Genomic DNA, 24,029 nt, shown 5'->3' with positions numbered 1-24,029 from the left:
TGGAAATAAGATAAGGACAAGTGAATACCTATTTTACATTATGCCTTGTATTAGCAATATCTTTAGAAATTATCATCTAACATTTCTCATGTGTATGTCTTCTCCTTATTTTACTTTTTTTTTTATATATAATATATCAGGGATATAACATTCAATACTAATGCATGGGTGACTCATACATAGTAAAGCCAGAACAGTAATATTTGATATAAACTTCGAAACAATTATTCATCAACTTAATTTTGCAGGTGTTGAGATTAAAAAAAAAAATAGCATTGGAGGACCTAATTCACTCTGGATGAGAACTCTGGAACTTCTTGCTCCTAGTTTCATGACCAGACCATGAATTAATCCTTTCCCTAGGGAAGCCTTTAATTTAGTACAGGAAGCCTTTCATTTCTTATTGTCATATGATTATCTGGGCTATAAAACAGACAAACATAGACAGACAGATATCTGGGGAAGTACACAGAACTGTATTTCAGTAGACTGAAAAATCAAACATCTGGAAAAGTAACATAAAAAAAATAATAAAAAGTGCATTTATTTTTTGCTAAGTACTTAACAGACATCAGAACAGTTTTAAGTTTGTACTTAAATATATTTCTGATTTGGAATCAAATCAGAAATCAGGTTAATTGCTTCTAGTTATCACTTTTTCTTCTGAATTTTTACTGTGTTATATGTCTTATTTTAATTTTGTCACTGTAATTATTTTATTGATTTTCTTTAACAGAAGCCTTTAAAATTTTATTTTTTAATATTAGTAAACCCATAATTATAATTTAAAAATTAATTTAATAAAATATTTTTAGAAATTAAACTTTATACAGAAGATGTCAAAACAAAAAAAATATTTTCAAGCTTCCATTTTTTGAGAAGTTGAAGTATATAATAGTTCTTGTGTTTTGAAATCCAGTAGAATTTCCTTTTTTCTATGAATATTCACTCTGTTACCTGTGTATGGGGAAATATAGTGTACAGAATTCCAATGAATATTTGAAATATTAAAACATGAATTGCAATATAAATAAATATTTCTGTTTAAATATTTTTATTTTTTTCTTTTTTTTTTAAGAATTTCTTCTGTGTGCATAGATATATGATACAACCCCCAAATGACACCACTTTATTTTAATTTCTTTATTACTCTTATCAGGCATCATGAATAATTTCCTTACCATAGTTTTAAGACATGTTTAATGTCAGAAAAATTAGCAGACTCTCACAAAACTGAGAAAGTATCTTTTTCCCTACTTGTTCTCAGTGCATATCCTTTCCCTTCCTGCATGGCTCTGTGAATCCTAACTGTCTACCCAAAGTTTTAAGGTCTTTTCTATATATATAGGCTACTTATGATGATTCTGAATTTCTCACATCTTGATCTAGGCTTTGGAAATAGGGAAATCCACCGAGATATTTCAAAAAGAGACTTCATTCTAAATGCTCATCCAACATGTTCCTGCTAGATGGCCTTGTGAAGTGCAGTCTGTGGAACTGGAATTGTCGTATATATATATACACACACACACACATATATATATGCCAACACTAGCAGGAACTTGGGTTTCTATAGCTAATATGGTTTCATCACATGTACAAGTACTGCAGAAGGAAAAGACTGAAACACAGTAATATGGATGAGTTCTAAGGAAGAGCCCTCCTGGCCCAAATGTGCCCTGAGCATATTGATGCAAATGAACAGAGGTTGCCTTGGTTTGCGATTAGAACAACCTTGGACATGATACAGTTCTTTCCAGGCAGAGAATAAATACTGTGGTTCCAGTTGACAAGGGCTGAGCCTGATACAGGTTTTCTATCAGTGTGCTAAGTTGAGATGTTTTCCTTTTAACTCTCTGCAACATTTGACCTTTGACTTCTCAGGGGTACCAAACCAATTCTGTCTTTTCTGTATATGTAAGAAGACAAATTTCAAAGAAGGGGAAACCCCTAAGTATTCTGAATGTTGCTGTCCTTCATTAAAAGCTGACACTTCATGAACACCCTTTAGAAATATAGTTAGAAACTAACATTTGTTTATTCAGGTACATTCAATTTATAATGTAATGTAATTAGCATAATTATATGCAAACTTTTTCTTGAAAGTTATAATCTTTTTTATATATAACAAATCAGTTGGTCTACTTCTGCAGAAATAAAACTGAATAAATATGAAAATATCTGCTTAGGATAAATCTGTTGGTTTCATGTCAACTTGTCTTTCATGTCAACTTGATAGAAAATATTCTTCCATCAGGCCATGAATTTACCAAGTAGCAGACCAACCTCCTTTGCTACTGTTTTTTTTGGGAATTGCTACCTCCTGGTTCAATGAATTTAAAAAATTAAATACAAAATTAATAGAATTATTTTGGCCTAGATTATTTTTCTAAGATATACTTTTGCAAGCTGTAAAAATTACAAGTATGTAATGCAATGAAAAAATGAGTGAAGAGGTGATTGGGTATGCTGAGGGCTAAATCGCTACATACGCATTTTGGAAAACCATGCTGAAAGGTTCACAGGAAGTTTCTCTCTGAAGATCCATTTCAGTTTATTTTAAGATAAATATATGCAAATCAAACTGGTATTTTGAATTTACCTTCAGATCATCATATTTTGGGGGTAAGGACAATTCTCTCAATATGAGTCTATGAATTCAAGTTTTATTATAATTTAAAGAGAAAAGGTCAGCTCTTATTGGAGGATACATTTATTAGATTCTTTTCAGACTAAAATCTTACAGACTTAAACCTGATGAACACCCCTCTAAACATTATTGTTTCTAAAGGAATAGTAATAACATTTCCATAGGGATTCAATAGTACTATAAGAAATCAAAATAGATGATTAGTATAACTTAGAAAAAACTTACATTACTTTTGGAAACAAAATCCACAAAAAAACCAATAAACACAAACAAACCTTAAAATGCATACTTTGCTTATTATAGGGAGGAGAAACTTAGGCAGATAATATACTTTTTCCTATTTGTTAACTGCTTAACTCTGTATTTCCTCAAACCCATATTATTTAATCTTTTTTTTGTTGATTTTGTTTTATTTTGTGTTTTTTTTGCAGTAAATGAGGGAGGTATTAAACAGGCATCCAATTTGTGTCCAGATCCGGGAGAACCAGAAAATGGAAAACGGATAGGCTCGGATTTTAGGTAAAATATAAACCCTACCATTGTATCATTTCTCTAATACTGAACTTGGAAAATGTATGTTAAAAATTTATTGCTGTTGTTGAGCTACTCTTTCAAACCTGAACCTCTCAGTAAAAAGTGAAATGGAATTCTGTATAAACTTATGTAGTGCAATATAGCCTGTACTTAGGATGCAAAGAAGATAAAATACCTATTTTGAAGAGAGCATATATCTCTGATAATCTGGCAAAAAATGGATTGAAGGTAAGTTAAAATAAGTTTCTCATGTAAATACTATATTAGATTTACAAATATTGAGCATACATATGGTACTGGAGGTTTTTGTGAAGGCAAAGCAGAACTGAATGCAACACAAAAAGAACAATAAAACCTTACAGAAGAGGTTTCGGTTGTTATTATAGAAATACTCATTAGAATCTAATATAGAATATTGCATTTTCTATGGTATGTTTTTCAGGAACCCAGAAGTTTGAAACATGCAGACGTATTTCCCAAGTAGTCCTCAGAGTGATTTAGCACTCTTAATGCAGACTATTTTTTGATTTATTTTGCCATATTCTCCTCCATTCTCAGCTATCTTTCAAATTCCTTGTCTTTAAAGAAAAAAAATACTGCAGTACTCTTTCAAAATATTATGCCTTTTTCTCAGTGAACATACATGACTCCTACTGTCAGTAACAGCACTGGTTCATGTATTGTATGAGTAAAGACACATACGAAAAACTTCTTGAAAATGTTTTGAATTATTTTTCATCTCTTATCTAAGTTTCTGATTTGTTTCTTTTTCAGTTGTTGGAATAATCATTTAGTCACATACTAAAAATATTAAACATACATATTATTATATATTTGATACAGAGACAAATTTTAAACTGTATTAAAGCAATAAATATAAAGCTATTATCTTGCTCTCAGTCATACGCTAATTTCACATTATGGTTATGTTTGCAAATCGCTTCAAAACACGTAAGCAAGGAAAGAGAAAAGGAAGAAATAAGTAGGAGAGAGATTGATAATTTTTAAATGAATTGGGTTTATTACATTCAGGTTTGGTTTGTATGTATTTTATATTTTAGATATCATGCAGCACATTTCCTAACATTTGAAGATAATTTTTTTTAAGATTAATATGGGAGATGAGCAAAGATTTTATGACTTTATATTACTTCATTCTTTCACATAACTTCTTGTACTTTGTTTTGTTTGGGTTTTTTCCCCCGCCCTATAATCAAACAGAACATGTAACTGACAATGAGATCACAAGTAAATGTGCTAGCTGGCAGTTTCTTGATTAGTTATTATAGTCTCTCTATTTCTCTAGTTTTGAGAACAAAAAGAGTTAAATTATTCAGAGAAAGATTTATAACTAATTTTATATAGAATGCCATTTCTGACATTACCTGACAAAAAAGGTTTCTTGATATTTTCAGAGAAATCAAAATAAATGAATTGTATTTCTTAACTATCATGATTTCTAAAATCATTGCTTAGGCCAGTGTTTTGTATATTAACCTCAGAAATATGGCTTGATAACAAAAGGCTTAGACAGATAATCTGCAAGTCCTTTTCTAGTGTTGTCTCTGCAAGTGACACTGAAAGACCTACTTGCAAGACCATTTTAGTTAAAGTTATGTGAGGAGCAGTACCTTGAAGGAGATGCAATGATGATGATCATGCCCTCACATTTCTTTTTAGGCTACGCTATTAGGATATAATTTAAAATTATTTTCACTATGTGCTGTGATGATGTGACTGTCATTCTTTTGTATTTCAAATGAATTTATAAGAAAGTGAAAGAAGGCATTGAAATTACTGAACAATAGAATACAAGATGTACAAGATATCAAAATCAATGTTTTCTTTTTAAGTGTTTTTTTCTCCTAATTTCTCACTAATTCAGTGATTATTTTTCTTTTCCTGTTTGGAAAAAAAGTCCCCAAATTATCTGTGAGGGAAGATCAGCTTTTTCATCAGCTCCCATGAATGTGATATTTAACGCTTATATGTATAACATAATGATAAAAGCAGTCCCATCATAATGGACAAGAAGAAATATATTAGACATTTCAAATGTATGTAAATGAAAGAACATGGCTTACAAATACAATATCCACTGGAAGTGAAAAAAGTGAAAGTGAAAAAGATGTGTGTTGGTTTTAATGACATTTTTGGTGATGTTCACTGAAGGTAAATAAGCTTTTGACCAAAAGAAAATAAACAGAAGTTATATCTGACAGATTGTTATGCTCTTGGTCTTAGGGTTGTAATTTTGGGGGTCAGAGATGTTTATTTTGGTGAGAAAGTATTTTTCATCTTCCACCAAAGTATATGTATTTAGATCAAACTGTATTGTATTGAACCTTATTTTGATCACTTCTGGACATTAGTGTAGAACCAACCTTTTTACAAAGTAAAAAAAAATGAAAAAAAAAAAAACCCCACAAAAATCCAACTAGTAATTAATTGATCATTTTTCTGTTGAGGACAGATTCTAGCAATAGTCTAAAATCCTGTTGATTTTAAGGGCAGCCTACTTGCTTCCTGGTTTCTCTAACAGGTTAGATTGCAGAGCAGTAATAGTTTCTGAAAGCACAAGCTTCTCAATGGCTTCACTGCCACCTCAAATTTATGCTTGAAAGCTGTCCTTGAACTAATTCCTTTCAACTAAGTATTTCAATTTTCATAGTTCAGTTTCTTTCAAGATAAAACCGCTCTGGTCTGGATAATCTTCTCTAAATAAATCCCATCTAATGCAACTTCACCTTAATAGGCAGGCCCATTCAGAAACAACCCAGAAAGTACTAGTTCTCTTTCAAAAGAATGAGTCTTTCCAGTGGCTTTCTGGTAGCCTCTCTTTATAATGCAAAAGCATTGTATTTGGAAATAGTGGGAGGACAGATATACATACACACGTGCATAATTTCTAGCCTTTTTATTGACAGGCCTTGAAAAAGGAAACAATTACTCTTGTCTTGTATTCCTTTTACACATATTAGGGATAAATAAGGTGGTTTCCTATCTAAAGCTTGTTAAAAGTCTTATAAATGTGAATGGTGGGATTTGTAATTGTAAATAACAGGAATGGTGAATGTTAGTAATACATATGTCATTTATCTCAAGTTGAACACTCAATACATTGGAAAGAGGTCTTACAAGGAACAAAAGGAAACTAAAAGTTTTCAGAAAATTGAATAAAATTAATTTTTAAATTAACCTGTTTCAGTAATTGCTGTTACCATGATGGTTGCTCAATTGCATCATAAGTTTCCAAAGTAAGAATGCTACTAATTCTTTAAAATAAATAAATAAGACATTGAAAGAAAGTGCTTCTATTTAGCTAAAAAAATACACTACTATGGAAAATTTTTTCTAGGTTTTATATATAGAATATTAGCACACTTTTCCCTTTGCCTTCTTAAAGTCACTCTCTCTGTAATATAGGAAATAGCTTTACTTTGAGTTTGTCTTTTTCTTCCCTTCTGATAAGAAAGTGAAAATCCCAATTAAAATATCTTAATTTTAAAATACAGTATTCTGAAGAAGGGTTTAGATCTATCTTTAACAAGATTAATCAAAATCTAGTTTCAGTAGAATTTAATCTATTTTTGAGAAGAACATGCTCTTGTCACTTCTCTTCAGCTTTCTTCAAATATGAAAGTGTATATTTGGAAGCATTTTATTGCAATTTCAATACTGCTCTGATTGTAAACTCTGTCTCTGTCTTAGCACATTCCTGGTTTTTACATGGGTCTTATACAGACTTAGAAAATCTGTAATGTAAGCTTTGAGACAAGCTGCAGCATTTCATGACATTCTTTGGGACCTGACACTCCATGTTCACCTTTTTGGATATTTTTTCTAATGTCAGAATTCCCCATGCTATATTTTGAAGTTTCAAAGGTTTTGTTTCTGTAGATGCCTATTTGAGCATGACAGGTCTTTACAGGTTAAAATAAAGTCAAGAAGACTTACTAATAGCTGCCAGCTATTCCTGTACTGAAAATTACATTTTACCTCAGAAAGAAAGCACCTTCACTAGAAATTTCTTTAAATTTATATGTACTAGTGTTCATTCTGCTGGAATTTCCAACAGCTTATTTTACATTACCTGTCATACAGTAAAAACCACATCTTTTCCACATGAATGTCCAATTTTAAAATCAATGACCCTATGAAAAATACAAGAAAGATGTAATAGATGAAGAAAAAAAGTTTTCATGTGGTCTTATTACTTTTTTTAATTGTTGGGGTTTAGAGGCTTTTTTTCTTTACTTATAGTGGAATAAATATAGCCAAATTGAATTATACTTGGACAAATGTTTTATTATGAAGCAAACATGTTCCTCCACCACCCCAATATACTGGCTTCATGAAATGAATGAATAAGCCTATCTCTATCCCTCTACCTCTGTACTGTAGTCCAACTACGTATTGAAAGATGAGATTCAGATCAAACTTGGATCACAACAAAGCAGGGAATGCAGTTGGACAACCACAAAGATGCTAGTGTGGTCGTAAAAACATAGATTCTATTGAGAGAAGGAAGCATATCAAATTATATTAAAGACAATTTTTATACCAATTAGTTGAATTACAGTATAACTAATGATAACTTCTTCATTCATTTTATATTATAAATTAATTTATAGTTACTTTCTTTGGAAAAATGACTTGCAAGTGTAACCACATTGATTGACTGGAAGTTTCACACTTTGTTTTCTTTAAACATTCTCTGGATCACATACCTTTCTCTGCAGATGTGCAAGGTGAGCTTCCAGACTCTGAAACTTCAAGCCAAACATTGAACAAAACTCAGACAACTGGCAGCGTGAGATGTGAGGCTAGTTTAAAGGGGAATAGTATGTTTAGTTTGTCAGCAGTTATTTGGTTCCTTTTCCCAAGCAGAAGCCTCTGACAGTACAAGATTTGCGGGAAACAGTGACTCCTTAAGAACTGTTAAAACTGAATTACCAATGATCTCCAGAGTGTTGGGAAGTCCTCTGCAACTGAAATTTAGTCATCATTTTAGTTCGTTAAACAGCTGGTCACTAACTGTTTCCTCCTGGAGTGTGGGGACTTCATTCTGCTCCTCCTCATCCCTGCCTTCCACCTCAGGGGGCTGAGTACCCAGAGGAAGCTGGTCTTGCTATTGAAGACTGAGGCAAAGAAGGCATTAAGTACCTCACTCTTTTCCTTATCCTTTGAGACAATGTTCCCCATCACATCCTTAAAAGGATGTGGATTATCCTGGGCCCTTCTTTTGTTTCTAAGTTATTTGTAAATAACATTTTGGTCATCTTTTACAGCAGTGGCCAGCCAGAATTCTAGCTGGGTTTTTGCCTCTCTAATCGTTGCCCTTCAGAACCTTCAGACTTTCTTAGTGTCCTCCAGAATTGCCTGCCCCTTTTTCCAAAGGTTGTAAGATCTCTTTTTTACCCTGAGTTCCAGGCAAAGCTTTCTTCAAACAGGCCAGTCTTCTCCCTTGCTGGCTCATCTTTCAGCACATGGGAACATCCCGCTCCTGCACATTTAAAGACTACCTTCTTGAGAAATGTGCAGCCTTCCTGGACATCTTGGCCTTTCAGAAGTATCTCCCAAGGGACTCCATCAACCAGGCTCTTAAACAGGCCAAAGTCAGCCCTCCGGAAGTCCAAGGCAGTGGTTCTGCAGACCCCCCTCCTTACTTACCCAAAAGTTGAAAACTGTATCCTTTCATGATTGCTATGCCAAAGATGTCCCCAAATCACCACATCACCCACCAGTTCTTCCCTGTTTGTAAACAGCAGATCCAGCAGGGCATTTCCCCTGGCTGGCTTTCTCACCAGCTGTATCAGGACGTTATCTTGCACACAGTCCAGGAACCTCCTAGACTGTTTCCTCTCTGCTGTGTTGTATTTCCAGCAGACATCTGGTAAGTTGAAGTCCCCCGTGAGAACAAGGGCTAGCAACTGTGAGACTTCTCCCAGCTGCTTGTAGAATGTTTCATCTGTCTCTTCATCCTGGTTGGGTGGACTGCAACAGACTCCCACCATAATATCTGCCTTGTTGTCCTTCGCCCTAATCCTTACCCATAAACACTCAACTCTACTGTCACCATCATCCAGCTCTAGGCAATTGGAACACTCCCTGACTGCCTCCCCTTCCTTTTGTATCCCTCCTGAAGAGCTGGTAGCCATCCATTGGAGCACTCCAGTCATGCCAGTTATCTCACCATGTTTCTGTGATGGTGATTATGTCACAGTTTTCCTGCTGCACAGTGGCTTCCAGCTCTGCTTATTTGTTGCCCATGCTTTGGGCATAGGCATAGATGCATTTCAATTGTGCCATCTATCTCTCCTCCAACCTTGGCCTGCCCCCGCCTGACCCTGGCCCACCTCTTAAGCTTGGTTTTATACCAAGCATGCACTTTTGAAGCTATGAACTACTGTGGGACTGTCTGTTGTAGATGCAGAAGCTTTATATGAGTTCAAAATAAATTGAACAACTTGAATAAGTCATATAAATATTGATTGGAAGGGTCCTTGAGAGGGCATCGACTCCAACCTGCTGCCCAAAGCAGGACTAATGCCAAACACTAAATGAGATCAGCTGTGGCTTTGTTTACAGCCAGTCCTGAAAACTCTCAAGAATGGAGATTTCACAACAGTCTGGGTATGCTGTTCCAGTTCTGCCCTGCCTTTCTTAGAAGAAGTATCTTGTAAGGTAAAACCTTGAATTTCCTAAACTGCCACTTGTGTATTGTTTGCCACATTAAGGAAAGTTTGGCTTCGTTATCTTTGCAATGGTTCTTGAAGAAGTTATAGTCTGCTGTTAGATAGTACCTTAGTTTCCTTTTTGTCAGACTAATTAAGACTAGCTGTCTCAACTTTTTACTGCAGGTCATGTGCTCTGAGCCTCTGACTAACCTCCACGCCCTCTAGAGTTTTTATCAGTATCTCTCTTGAAGTGTGAGGCTAAACACTGGGCTTAATATTGCAGATAAAGCCTCACCAGCGGAATAAAAGTTTCAATTGATCTGCTGTCACCACTTCTAATGTAGTTGAGTAAATGGTTTGTTTTATTTGGGATGAGAACACATTACTCATCAGTAGTGCAGAACTTCATACCTATGTTGAGTTTCGTGAGGTTTCTGGTGGGCCAGTGCTCAACTTTGTCAAGTGTCTGGATTGAAGCTTTGTTATTCAGTGTGTCAGCTACTTTTCCTGATTTAGTTTGTTCCATAAATTTGCTGGGCTGGAAGTTCCTGTGGTCTTAATGTCAAGTTTGAGGATGAAAATACTAAACAGTCTAAGACCCCATATTGACATCCTAGTGCTCAGCTTATAACTGGCCACCAGCTGAATATGAAGCCATTGATTCCTACCCTTTGAACACAGCTGCCGGGCCAATTTTGAATCTATCTATTAAGTGAATATTTTGTCAGTTCCCAAAGATACGGTTGCAGAAGACAGTATCAAAAACTTTGCTGATGTTGAGCACTGTTACCCTGAGTGCTATGGCATCTACCACTGGTCCATGTAGCCAGTTATTTTGTCATAGATGACAATCAGGTTGATTACATATGATTCACCTTTGGTAAATCTGTGTAAGTGCTCCTGATTTCCTGTTTGTGCTTTCCTAGAGGACATGTTCTTTCCAGGGATTGATGTGAGGTTCCTAGCTTCTCTTTGCCTTACTTGAAAATTCATGTAATATTAGTCTTTCTACAGTCAGTAAGATCTTCTCATCACCACAGTTTTTCATAAATGATACCAGCCTTGCATAGAATCAGCCATTTTTTTCCAGCACCCTTTGGTGAAAGGTATCTGGCTCCCTGCCTTTGAATAGAGCTATCTTCTTTCACCTGTTCCCCAATATTGGCTGTGCCTCTTCTTCCCAATCGTGTTCGTACACACAGATGTGTAGAAGCAGATGTGCTGTAGAAATTGATGCAGAAAAGTCATTGAGTACTTCTGCCTTTTCCATATTGGACTGCAGCACCACAGGGTCGGCTCGCCCATTTATTAATGGATCCAGATTGTATATGAACTTCCTTTTGTGACTAATATATCCACAGAAACTCTTTTTCTTACTAGTGTGCTTTACCAGTTTTAGCTTTTAGCTGTGGGCTGACCCAGGAGTCTAAATTAGTCACTCATGGACTACTAAATTAGTAGCTCAAGATCAGAAGTACCTAACTATAGATGATTGAAATATGGTAATGATGAGAAAATGAACTATAGATGGTGGCCATATTCTAACATCTTTCTCTAAGCATTCACTTTTCACCACTGTCAGTGTTAGCATACTGGACTAAATGAACCCAGTCTGGCCTTTGGCATCATCCACAGACAGGACTTTTTTTTCTTAATACGTTCTGCTTTTGAAACTTGTTGGAGATTTTCCTGCCATCCTTTATATTTCTCTTTTTTTGGTGATGCATGTTTTTGGTGTATATAACAATGAACAAATTCATAGTTATATCATGCTTCGGTTCACTTGATATTTACAAAACAGGTAGCCTGCACAATTTGAAGGGGCTTCATGTGTTAAGCAGTTTGGATCAAATGTAAGTCAGGGTATCAAACTGCATTTAACTGTCCACACTGTTTTTTGGTTGTTTGTTCCCACACTCTGTTTTGGACTACTCTGCCAACTTAATCTAAAATAATACCTGCCCAAAATACAGAGATAGACTACTGCAGGAACAAGTTCCCCCAGACCAGCTTCTGTGATCTTATTTTGTGTCTGCAGTTTTTAGTTTTCTAACATACCAGCAGGCTTTGGTCAGATTTCTACACGTCATCATGCAGTACTTCTGAACATGCAATAGATATCATAAATTTCATACTATCAAGAATTTCTCTTTGGCACGGAAACATTAAAAAGTGTTAATCTTGAAAGGTCATGGAGAACAGGAGAGGTGCTGAGGCCTGGAGTTAAAGCCAACGTCACTCTAGTCTTCAAAAAGGGCAAGAAGATGGACACAGGAAACTTACAGGCCAATCAGTGTCACCTCCACCCCTAGAAAGGTCATAGAACAGCTTATCCTGGAGGCCATCTCGAAGCATGGGGAGGAAAAGAAGGTCCTCAGGAAGAGTCAACATGGATTCACCAAGGGGAAATCATGCCTGACCAACCTGAGAGCCTTCTATGATGGAATGACTGGCTGGGTAGACAAGTAGAAAGGAGTGGATGTTGTCTACCTTGACCTCAGTAAGGCTTTTGACACTGTCTCCCATAACACCCTCATAGGTCAGCTCAGGCAGTGTGGATTAGATGAGTGGACAGTGAGGTGGGCTGAAAACTGGCTGAATGGTAGAGCTCAGGGTTGTGATTAGCAGTGCAGAGTCTGGCTGGAGACCTGTAGCTCGTGGTGTCCCCCAGGGGTCAGGACTGGGTCCAGTCCTGTTCAACTTACTCATCAATGACCTGAATGAAGGGACAGAGCATACACCCAGCAAGTTTGGTGATGATACAAAACTGGGAGGAGTGGCTGACACACCAGAGGCTGCGCTGCCATTCAGCCAGGCCTGGGCAGGCTGGAGGGTTGGGCGAAGAGAAACCTCACAAATTTCAGCAAAGTCAAGCATAAGGTCCTGCACTCAGGTAGGAACAACCGCACAAACCAGTACAGGCTGGGGCTGGCCTGCTGGAAGGCAGCTCTGTGAAGAAGGACCTGGGAGTTCTCATGGACAGCAAGTTGTTTCATGGGCAATGCATACAAATATGTTAAGGGCGAGTGTCAAGAGGATGAGGCCAGGTCTTTTCAGTAGTGCCAAGTAACAGGGCAAGGGGCAACGGGCACAAACCACAACACAGGAAATTCTATCTGAATATAAGGAAAAAATTCTTTGCTTTGAGGGTGACAGCATGTGAACAGGCTGCCCAGAGAGGCTGTGGAGTGTTTTTCTCCGGAGACATTCAAAACCTGCCTGGATGCAACTCAGTGCAACCTGCTTTAGGTGAACCTGCTTTAGCAGGGGGTGTGCTAGATGATCTCCAGAGGTCCCTTCCAACACTGACCATTCTGTGATTCTGTGACTAGGATTTTAAGTTCCTGAGAGACCCATTTTCTTAATACTTTCTTGACAAGCTCATGATGATCAATATGCTGGCCTTTATGGATGCCATTCTTACACTGGAAGTCCAGAAGGATTATACAGTTTTCCTGTAGGTGTTTGGTTTGGTTTTTTTTTTTTTGTTTGTTTTTTTGTTTTGTTTTGTTTTGGTTTTGGTTTGGTTTTTTTTTCCCCCTTTTTTTGATCTTTCAAACAGGAAGTACTTGTTTAATTTTTAATATTGTCTTTTATGAGTTGATCTGCCATAGAAACTGATCTCTGGTTCTTTTTTCTTTCTTGGGCTGATGTGTTATCATCTGCTTATATAACTGCCTCTTGTCTGCCCTCACTCACATGGCACACATTGCAGATTTTGTAAATTTTCCAATTGCACTGTGTTTATGACTCCAGTATACTTACATTCATATACTATCAAATATCAGTTTAATATTAAAACTGATTTGGACAAGTAAAGTGGACTGGATGATGTCAGTGTTATTTATGCTTTTGGAGGTGATAACAAAAACTGTCAGACTTGTAAAGTCTTCATAATAGTTTCAACCCTTTGGAATTTTTCCCAGTTACAGCTTTGATACCACCACTTCAACTTTTTTTAAAAAATGGTGTATTTCCTGCTCACTGTACTCTCAAAATCAGTCCGTGGTTAGTTAAAGGAAATATATTTCCATGTGTGTATTTGTTGTTTGTTTCTTTTTTTTCAGGTGCTCCTTTTTTGTTTAGTTTTGGGGTTTTTTTGGTTAATGAAATAATTGAAAGCGTTCAGATTTTTCTCAACATGTCTTTCCACAGCACATAGAATCTTGTGAAAATCTAATCTTGAGAAAGTTGCTCTTCCCAACTGCTACCTTTTGAACCTTCCTAACCACGTAGTCCCTGGAGTAGCTGAGTATAATTTTTAACATTAGGAATTGATAATTCATCTTTCTATTTCATAACTTTAACATTTTCTCCAACTCTGTGATCTGCCTTTTGGCTCTTTTTCCTCAGTCTCATAAAGGGCCTTTACATTATGCTTATTTTTCGTTTTTCTCAGTTTTTCACTTTTATATCTTCCTCTGTTTTTCATGGACTCTGCAGCTCTTCTTTATCCCCTTCTTTCACAAACATTCTTATTTCTGATACAAACAGGAAGTGTTTGTGGAATAGTTTATAGAGCTGTTATCCACTATCAAATCCTCCTTTTCTGAAATGTTTCTTCAGGTGACTATATAATCTTTCATGCCCCCATTACTTACTCTCTATGTCTCTGTAAAGCCCAGGTACTCCCCAATTTTCATCAGCTATATTGTGCTAACACCATTCCTTTTCAAACACCTAACATTTCTAACTCCCTTAAAGTTATTGTTCTGTTTAGTATCAATTTCCTTTAGTAGCTATTTTCATCATAGATGTATTTAAATTGATTACCTAACGAAAGTTAATCTCTGGAATGTGCACTCAGTGTTTGTAATTTTTTCTCTGCCTTTGTAAATTGAACAGAAACTGAAATTACTATTACAGCACTAAAATTCCCATGTATAAGGAAAGAAAAACAGGACTTATTCTTTAGAAGCCAAAACCCTGAAGAGAAAATTGAGTTTTAGTATGCATTTCAGTAAAAAAGAATGTTATACCTTGTGAGATCAAATTCAGGTTTGAAGATCCCAGGCAAATCAGTAGTGATATTATATCACTATTGAGTTATATCCTGAGATGTCTTCCAGCCTCTTTGCAAAGTGCTGGTTTTAAAGACCTGTAAAGGAGCCTGAAACTATTTATTTACATAAATGAAGAACTATACCAGTACAGAGGCTTTGCTTCCAGAATTTACAAACCAATTTTTTTTTTTTAAATAGGTAACATACATAGCAAAAGCTGGAAAATAGGATAGAGATCTATGAAAACCATCAGAGGAGGGTCAAATAATCCTATGACTTCCAAGGTCACACAGGAAAGCTGCTATAACACAGACTTTTGGGGAGTTACTCCATGTTAAATCTTAGAATACCCAGGTAACTGCATACACAGTATGGCCAAAGTCTTGTAAGTTATGTGTATGTATAAAACCATTTATCAAGGCAAATGCAGTTAGGAAAGACTCTGAGATCCTTTGAGAGGTTATACATTAAGAAAAGTTTAAATAAAGACCTGATGCTAAGATCTGGTAGCTAATATTCTATACAAATGTGTGTTATGAAACAAAAGCCACCTTGTAGTTTGACTAGAATAGAACTTCCTGCACTTTGAGCATCGTCCCAGAAAAAGTTAATTCAGATCCTGATTGAACATAAATGTAAATCTAGGCAGAATTCTTTAAAATCATTGAGTCTGTGATCTGTTATTTTGATATTTGAGTTAGAATGAAATGCCCTGCTACTATGCAATTTTGATGTTATCTAATACCCTGTTGACCAAATTAGAAGGGAAGATTTTTCAAGGAATTCTACAAACACACCCCCACCCCCTACCCCCCACCCCCCCACACCCCTGCCACCAACAACTAATTCCTTTTCTTCACAGGTAATTAAAGAAACTTATGTAGTTTTGAGGTATTCAGATTTTTACATTGATTTTTAAAAGCCTCATATACAGACATATATATGTAAACAAAATCATTGGGAAATGACAACAAAAATACAAGGACAGATACCATTAAAAAATAATTCACTTCACCATACTGTTTGCTTTTGTATCATCACTTCCCTTATTCCCCCATAAATAAGGACTGCTCCTCTGTTTTCACAGAATATCAGCACACCTGTGTCTAATTAGGTTATGAGTGGGTCATTGTGCCCTAGTGCTTTACGCTTACTAACATCCATTGTATTAACTGTCCCTTGACTATGAAATACCATTGGTGATATAATTTGTGTTTACTATTACATATAAATGAATTATTTGTTAATATTAGGCTATTTAAAATGATCATAATGAACAGAAAATTCTTTCCACTTTTATTACTTTTTCCTTTTAGAAGACTTTTCAAAATACTGTGTTTTGTTGTATTTCTTATTGTAAAATGCTAGTCTCGTTCATGTGCATACAAGTATCTTTATGCAGTCACTGAAGTTTGGTAAATAATGCTGTATATTTTTTTTATGGTTTCATCATGTTTTTAATACCAATACAAAGTTTTGTCAGTGCCCACTATAACGGTGATAAAAGCAATGATACACCTTCAAATTCCATTTACAAAATATCCTTCAATACAAAATGCAGTATCACCATACATGAGATTCTCAAAATATTAATTTTTAGTTTGCTTTGCTCTTAGAATTTTTTCAATAACAACTTAGCTTTAGTCTTTTGGGCTTATTCCTTAATTGTAGGGGAAAATAAGAATATTTCCCAAATGTCATTTGGTTTTAGCACAAGCATGAGGTAACTCACTAAACTGTAGATCTGTAATTCTTCTTCATCCATTTTATATAAGCATTGGATAAATAATAACACCACCTTTTAATTAAAAAACATAATAATGATCATTTAGCAACTGATAAGGTAAAAGGTTCTCTCTGAAGACCTTTGTGAAACTACATGTTGCCCACAGTCAGTTTGTAGAGATACTTTACAACTGTGACAAATAAGCCTTTAAAAACAGCAAGCTGAAATTATGGAGCGTTAGGTACTGATGTCAGAGAAAGGCCTGATATGTTGACTAATGTCAGCTGTAATCAGAACTTGGAACAATAATGATATTAAAGAATAAGAAGAATTAGCTCAATAATACACATTTATGTATTTGTTTTTTTAACTTTTCCAAACTGAAAAAACACCCCAAGTTCCCCTCAGAAAAATATAACATAATAAAACAAACAAAAATATATTTTTTTTCTAGGCTTATTTCCTTTTTTGTTTTGTGCCATGTTTGCAACACCAAATGTCAGCTCCACATGGAAAGGAACAAAATCTTTTGAAGCCAATGTTACCACTTCATAAGTAATCATAGTAAATACCTAAAAAAAATGTTTATAGAATTCTTTTATTTTCTTGTATTAATTTGAGAAACATATGCTTGTTAAAGGAGCAAATGTTGATATTCACCTTGTGAATAACATTATTATCTAAACCTTTTCTCTGGTATTGTGCTCTCCCTTACAATGCCCCCCTGGTTCTAAAGTAAAAAGCACCAAACTTCCTCAAGAAGGATCAGAGGTGGGGGACAGTTACAGCAAGTCATCTGTATCCTGCAGTCTTCACTGGGAGGAGTACAATGTTTATAGTGGGGATTTTTTCATCAGTTTTGTGGTTGACCTTTTGAATCTTCTAGGTGATTTATTCATATCTCTTTCTCATTGTTTCTTAGCTTCAATTAACATAAGTAGCTACTGTTTGTTACACAGTGCCCAGGTTTGTCAAACCTTTACTATATGGAAGTCAGAAGTTTAGTCAGAAAATAGTCACTTGACCTCCAGACCGCTGTTAAGAAGAGGTAAACAAGTTCTGGCCAGAGCAAGCCCAGAGAGGGCTGAATGCTGTGCACTGTCAGGCTAGTACATAGCCTGAAGTCTTTTACTACTAAGAACAGCAATTACTGGATTACATGTTTGTATTATTTGTCAGGACCATCATACCTAGAAGAATGGGGAAAAAATTACTGATAACTATTTGTAAAAAAATCCTTATTCCTTTTATGTCATTGTTTGATTTTAGCTTGGGAGCAACAGTGCAGTTCTCTTGTGATGAAGATTATGTGCTACAAGGTTCAAAAAGCATCACCTGTCAGAGGATAGCTGAAGTTTTTGCTGCATGGAGTGATCATAGACCTGTGTGTAAAGGTAAAGAGGAATTCTTACCCTTACATTACTTTGTTCATTTTACATCTAGCTATTGTTTTATAGCCAATCCTATTAAATTAATATTTTGTAAGTACCTGAAGTTTTATTCCTACTGTCCCCACTTTTTTAGTAAAAAAGTCCCACCTATACTATTTTGTTTAATATTGTATTATTTTAATATTTATTATTGTAAAAAACCTTTGTATTTAAGTATGCTTATTTTACTTGGGAACTTAAATTATGAAGTTTGCTTTATAATAAGCTGATGAAAATCTATCTCATGCTAAATATTAAGGCTCACCAAGATGGATTTCAGATTTGAATTTATTCAATACACAATCAGTAATTCATGAAGCATCTTCATTACATATGTGCTAAGCAGATGAGAAAGACTTGTATTTAGGATCGATAAGGTTTGGAGAAGTAAGTCTATGCCTGGTTTTGACCCTGACCAAATGGATAAAGGGCAAAAAAGTCAGATAAGAAAAGCACAAAGTCATTCTGCTGAATATATTTGGCATCCAAATACTGTGGCTAGTATGATGAATAACTAAATCAAGGAATTAAAATGGTAGTGTACATATACATATATATATATATAATGAAAATATTCGTGTGTACATATACCTGTAAATTGACATAACAGCAAAACTATGTATTGAAGAGTACAATTTATTCACAACTGGTTATGGGAAACAGAATGGACATTTATCTTGTAATTCATGGATACTTATACTAATGTCCAGAGAGAACTGTGAGATGTTTCTCAACAGTGGAAGAGGGCAAAAATATCTGAGGGTGGTATCCAAATGATATATAGTAGAAATACACAAAAGCAGGAAAATTACATGGGTGATTTATTTTTTGGCTAATAATGAACTAGGAAGTCTAAATGGGACTCACTATTGATAATAATGAAGTACTAGATGTAACTTGGAATAATCAGCTTCTCAAATGTGAGGTGACAAAAAGCTTAAGTGTTACAGCTACAGAAACAAGTCTACAATGGATCACATTAGTATATGCTTCAATAATAGCATATCACATAAACAAGTAAAAAGTTTAATTGTATAGGTATAAATATACATAATAACATTTTATATTCTATTACTGTATACCCTAAGTATGTGTAATTACTAGAGCTTGCTAAAGAGATACAGGCACATATACATAGCAGAATTAATCATGTAATGAGCATAAATGAAGCTTTTATTTATAGTAAAATTAGTAAGGCTTTATTTACTAGAGTTTTTCAGAGTGTTCACGTATCCTAAATTGGATACCTGTCTTAGGATGGTAGTCTCTTAATCTTCCAATGTAACCAACTGGATGCTGTATATAAGGGCATTCACATGCAGTGTTAAACAGTGTGACAGCATCTATTAGTCTTGTCTGTGGATTGCTTACTGGAGGAAGTTGTCAGATACAGCTGCTTAAATCAAGGACCCCATCTCCGACCTTAGGTGCTTAAAACTATGCAGTGCGAGTACCCCTGATTTTCCCCACTATGGATATTAAGTTTCAAGGCAGGTGTGAACCAGTGAAAATAGGATAGAAGAAAATATTAAAAAGGATCAAAATTCTGTATATTCTGTAAAATATAATTTAGTATAAACAGGTGGAAAAGAACTGGGCTGCTTTGGTCTAGATAAAGATGAATCCAGTGAAAGAAGAGGGAAAGCATAAAATATAATGGGCTATAATTGTGCAAAAGAAGGTTTATGCTTGAACACTAGCAAAACATTCAGAAGTAAAGAATATTTGGGTATGTGAGTAGTTTTCAAGAACATGAGATATACATATATCCAAAAGAGATTAAATACGTGCAGTCTCATCTGCAGTTAGTGTGATGGGCTAAATATCTTTTCAAAGTTCTTCCAACCCCTATTTTCTGTGGTTTATAAATGAAAGAACACCCAGATTTAAAAAATGATTCATGGAGGAAAAAAAATCATCATTAATATAACAAATCAGCATGGATGCATGACAGGATTTATATATTTCTTGTATGATAACCATGATAAAATGATATTCTAAAGATTCTTGGCTTTCATATCCCACATAAATGGTAACTATACCACAAATCTTTCTGTCCTCTGTGTATTGTGTATTTTATAATACAAATTAGTAATCTGTCATTGAAAAGACACTTTACAAGGAAAGCATACTGCTATTAGTATTTCATTTATCAATACCACACACACGATCAGGTTTTTTAGAAAGTATCTCTGCTACACAGACAATAAAGTGTTATCAGCAGTACTGTGATAAGACTGAGATGTATGCATAGCTACTTGTAAGTTTAGAAAGGCAGCTCAGTAGCTTTTGGGGACTATGACCTCAAGCGTAAGTGGTTGTTAATTATAATGTTTTCACTTTTGTACAAGTTTTGAATTCTGAATAGCAGCAGGTACTTAAGTATAAAAGGGCAACTACATTCTTAATTTTTGATTTTTTTCCTCAGTAGGACTATATTTAGAGCTACCATTGTATGATTTAGAAATCACATCTCTAAACATGCGCCTAATGATAAAGTAAGCATTAATACTGAATTAGAAAAAAAAACACAAAAACAAACAAAAAACAGTAAATCCATTGGAAACTAGCAGTTTTGATAAACATCTACTTAAATGTGAAACTGCAGGATATGTATTAACTAAATATCCAAACCCAGCATAGTTCACAGGTAGAACATGTGTTTTGCAACACTCATCAACTTCATACAACTAGCTGATTCCACCTTAAAATGCAAAGGACCAATATTAAGAAAGTTTTTAGGAATTGATACAACGCCATATGTTGAAAAGCCAGACAGATGGTATAGATATTATAGTTTTTCAAATATAAAATGCTTTAGAGCGTCATTAGTTACATTAAACGTACTGATTTAAGTACCTTTGGTGTACTATAATTTTGGTTCTTTTGATTAACAAGATGTTTCAATTAGACACTTAGATATACTAAAACTGGCATATAAATATTTCTTCTAGACTAATAATTATGTCTTTAAGATTCATGCACAGAACATACAATAAACATTTTGAAAGAATTTTGCATAAGTAGCATAAATACCACGTAGTAACATGTAGAAAGTATCTGCAAAAATATGTGTGCATCTGCTTATCAAACTTGCATGTTTGTGTACAAACCATTTGGGCAAACAAATTAGGCAGTCATGCATGAATGTTATTGTAAACTAATGCAGCTTTGCAGGTAGTGAAGGCACAGGTGGTGTTTTAGATACTTCACCTGTTATTCTTTAAAATGTCACTTAAAGTGCTGCTTTTTTATCATGTGGTGTTTCCTATTTGAACAGCACAGATTGCAATTGTTTTCATATAAATTATATTGTGCACACACAAAAAATCCCACAGTAATGATACATTTTTCAAAAATGGCATGTCAATATCAATAATTAGTTACATTAATATAGTGCAATTGGACAGAGTTCTAAACAGGAACTTTCTAATTCTGGTAGATGCATTTGATTTGACATCATAAATCCTCAGGACTTGTTCTCAAAGGGCACATGAGTGGCTGGGTATAACTGCCTGCCAAAAATGAAAGATTAACTCGCTTTAGGAAATATTACATGATACCAGCTGGAACTGGCATAAAATCATATTCATCAAAGTGAATCTGGAATAAGTCTGAAGCATTTGTACAGAAGAAATATAATAGGACTTTTAGAAGGAAAACTGATACATCACTTCCAAAATGTAAACAAATATTGTAGATCATCAACATCTTTAAGACCTTAAGACTAGTTTCCAGGAAAATACTACTCTGGAGGTTTGGCTGATTTTTGAACCTTCTGACTTCTAGAAGAGACTATGAGAAAATTCTAAAGTTTTATCAGATATCCTGACTAGGTTTAATTGCAGTTGAATTATCTTGTAGTTTAACAACAATTACCCTTTCTTTTTGTGTCATTTTTTAAATTTTGAAAATATATTTTATAATTTATCTCTCCCATCACACTAGCAAAATAGTGTTCATGTAGCTAGACCTGGTGAATAAACAAGGAAGAAAATCAAGGTATTTACCTCATTGTGATTTAATGACAAGGTGTATTGAAAAGAAGTTAGAATTTTGAGCTATGGGGAATGCATGGCTTTATGTTGTAGGCAAGCAGATAAATTAACATAAACAACAGGTGAAAACTAACTGGTCACTTTCTTAATTTTATTAAATTTTTAAAGTGGATTCATTCCTTCAGGCACTTGTGTTTTAGCTGGATTTTTTTCAAGATCATTATATCATGCAAGCCTAAAATTCTATTGGGGATTTTAAAATCTGTTCCAATTTAATTGGCCTCATGCAAATCTTGTAGCATACCATTGTTACAGCAGAACAAGCAATGACTTCCCATCCTTCTTGAGAAATAAAAAATATATTAAAAAAATGACGTGTGAATCTTTGCCCAGGCATTTCTTGCATATTGAGTTACAGTTGAAGTCTGTTACTTGAAAGGTGAAAATTTTTGCAGTTGTTAGTTATTTCATATCCCAAGAAACTATGAATACATACGGTTGTAATAACATGATTGCTTACATTGACTTCTCTGTGACTTCATTCAAGAAAAGTTTAAACATTTCAGGATTGAGACCCTACTTATTTATCTGCCTTGGGTTTCAGTATTCCCCTACAGGGCAACGCTGTTTCTACAAAGCCAACTTGCTTAAGCAGAAACAATAATCTACTTTATGAAACTATTTGCCAGTTGATAAATCTCTTCCTCTCATTTACGTTTCAGGAAATGAAACAGATCTATTCACAGTTGGTCGATAAGCCTTTTTATTTTCATGCCTGACGCTCCTGTTTTCTGCTTGCTTGTTTCTCAGGCCCTGTGAAACATTTATGAATGCTGCCTTTTATAAGTCTGCTGGCAAGTCAGCAAGTTCTGCAACAAGTACAGTATTTTGGAAAAGCTTATCTAATCTGTAGAAAGACAATGTGGCTTTGAAATAATTCTTTGTATCAGAGAAAGCAAAAGGACAGGCATGATTTATGGTTTAAATCATGATCATCCAATTAATAGGCAGGCTACAAAGTTAATTTAGATTATTAATAGAAAAAGGAACAAATGATACTCTGTATTTGAACTGGGGTCTCATAAATTTAGAACACCATTTGTTTGCTTCATATTGCTATTCTGGCCAGTTTATTTCACTGACTAAAGTGATTTTTATAACAATGAATTCGTGGACTCAGTATTTTTCATTTAGTAGATTGTAAAAATCAGCTTGATTAACTTAACAGCTTGGGTATGCAAACAAAATGTACATTGAGTTTTAATTCTTGCCTTTATAGATACCTTTACTTACCTATAGTACATTTTTAAAAATTACACCTTTGCCTCACTTCTCTTTGAAATGCAGATGTATCTGGACCTCCTAAATGTGTTGCTGACTAACAATGTATGTGTATATGTATATACACACTCATATATGCAGGTAACACATCATAGATAAAGAGGGCTGAAAGTGGTCCTAACAGGTCAGCACTACTTCCTTCCTCTGGCTGTATTTATTCCCAGATGTTTGTCTGATGTTATTGATTTCCAAGGAGAGTGCTCTTAGATCTTACTCAGGTGCTCTAGTCTTTCATTAGCCTTGCAAGTAGAATTCTTATAATTCAAATGTGAACGCTTGTTGCTGTACTGATTTCAATAGTTGCTTCTATATAAAGTACAGGTTATTTAATTCTTCTTTTCAATGGCTTATTGTTTACTTCAAAAACTCTTGCTCTTTTTTAACACACAGCAGTTCAATCAGTTCTTCCTCGTGGATTATATTTATAGACCTCCAGCTTTTTTCATAATATTCTCAGTGGTTTTGTGTCTGTCTTAAAATAACAGTTTCTAAAAATGGGCTTTAGAAAGGGCTTTCCCAGTGCTCAGTGGAGAGGAAGAATTATTTCTCGCATTTTCATGCATTGTTCTACCTATAACTATATGCCTGTCTTCCAGTTTGATTGTCTTTTCGTAACAGTAGGATATTTTTAACTCAGGTTATGTTTCTGAGCTACTGAAATCCCTGA

At 34.8% G+C, this 24,029-nt stretch overlaps 1 protein-coding gene across 2 annotated transcripts in view; it reads left to right on the top strand.

Annotated features, from left to right (window-relative positions):
- CSMD3 (CUB and Sushi multiple domains 3) overlaps window positions 1-24,029 on the top strand; it is a 726,030-nt gene that overhangs the window by 286,743 nt on the left and 415,258 nt on the right. For both annotated transcript variants that reach the window (XM_040588420.1, XM_040588419.1), the window contains 2 exons: window positions 3,082-3,169; window positions 17,863-17,987. In XM_040588420.1, the coding sequence (XP_040444354.1) occupies window positions 3,082-3,169; window positions 17,863-17,987 (213 nt within the window). The remainder of the gene's footprint in view (window positions 1-3,081; window positions 3,170-17,862; window positions 17,988-24,029) is intronic.

The sequence above is a fragment of the Falco naumanni genome, chromosome 3 (genome assembly GCF_017639655.2).
Source record: "Falco naumanni isolate bFalNau1 chromosome 3, bFalNau1.pat, whole genome shotgun sequence".
NCBI classification, from domain to species: domain Eukaryota; kingdom Metazoa; phylum Chordata; class Aves; order Falconiformes; family Falconidae; genus Falco; species Falco naumanni.
Note: the sequence above shows the minus strand (reverse complement) of the source record. Positions and strands in the feature narration are given on the sequence as shown.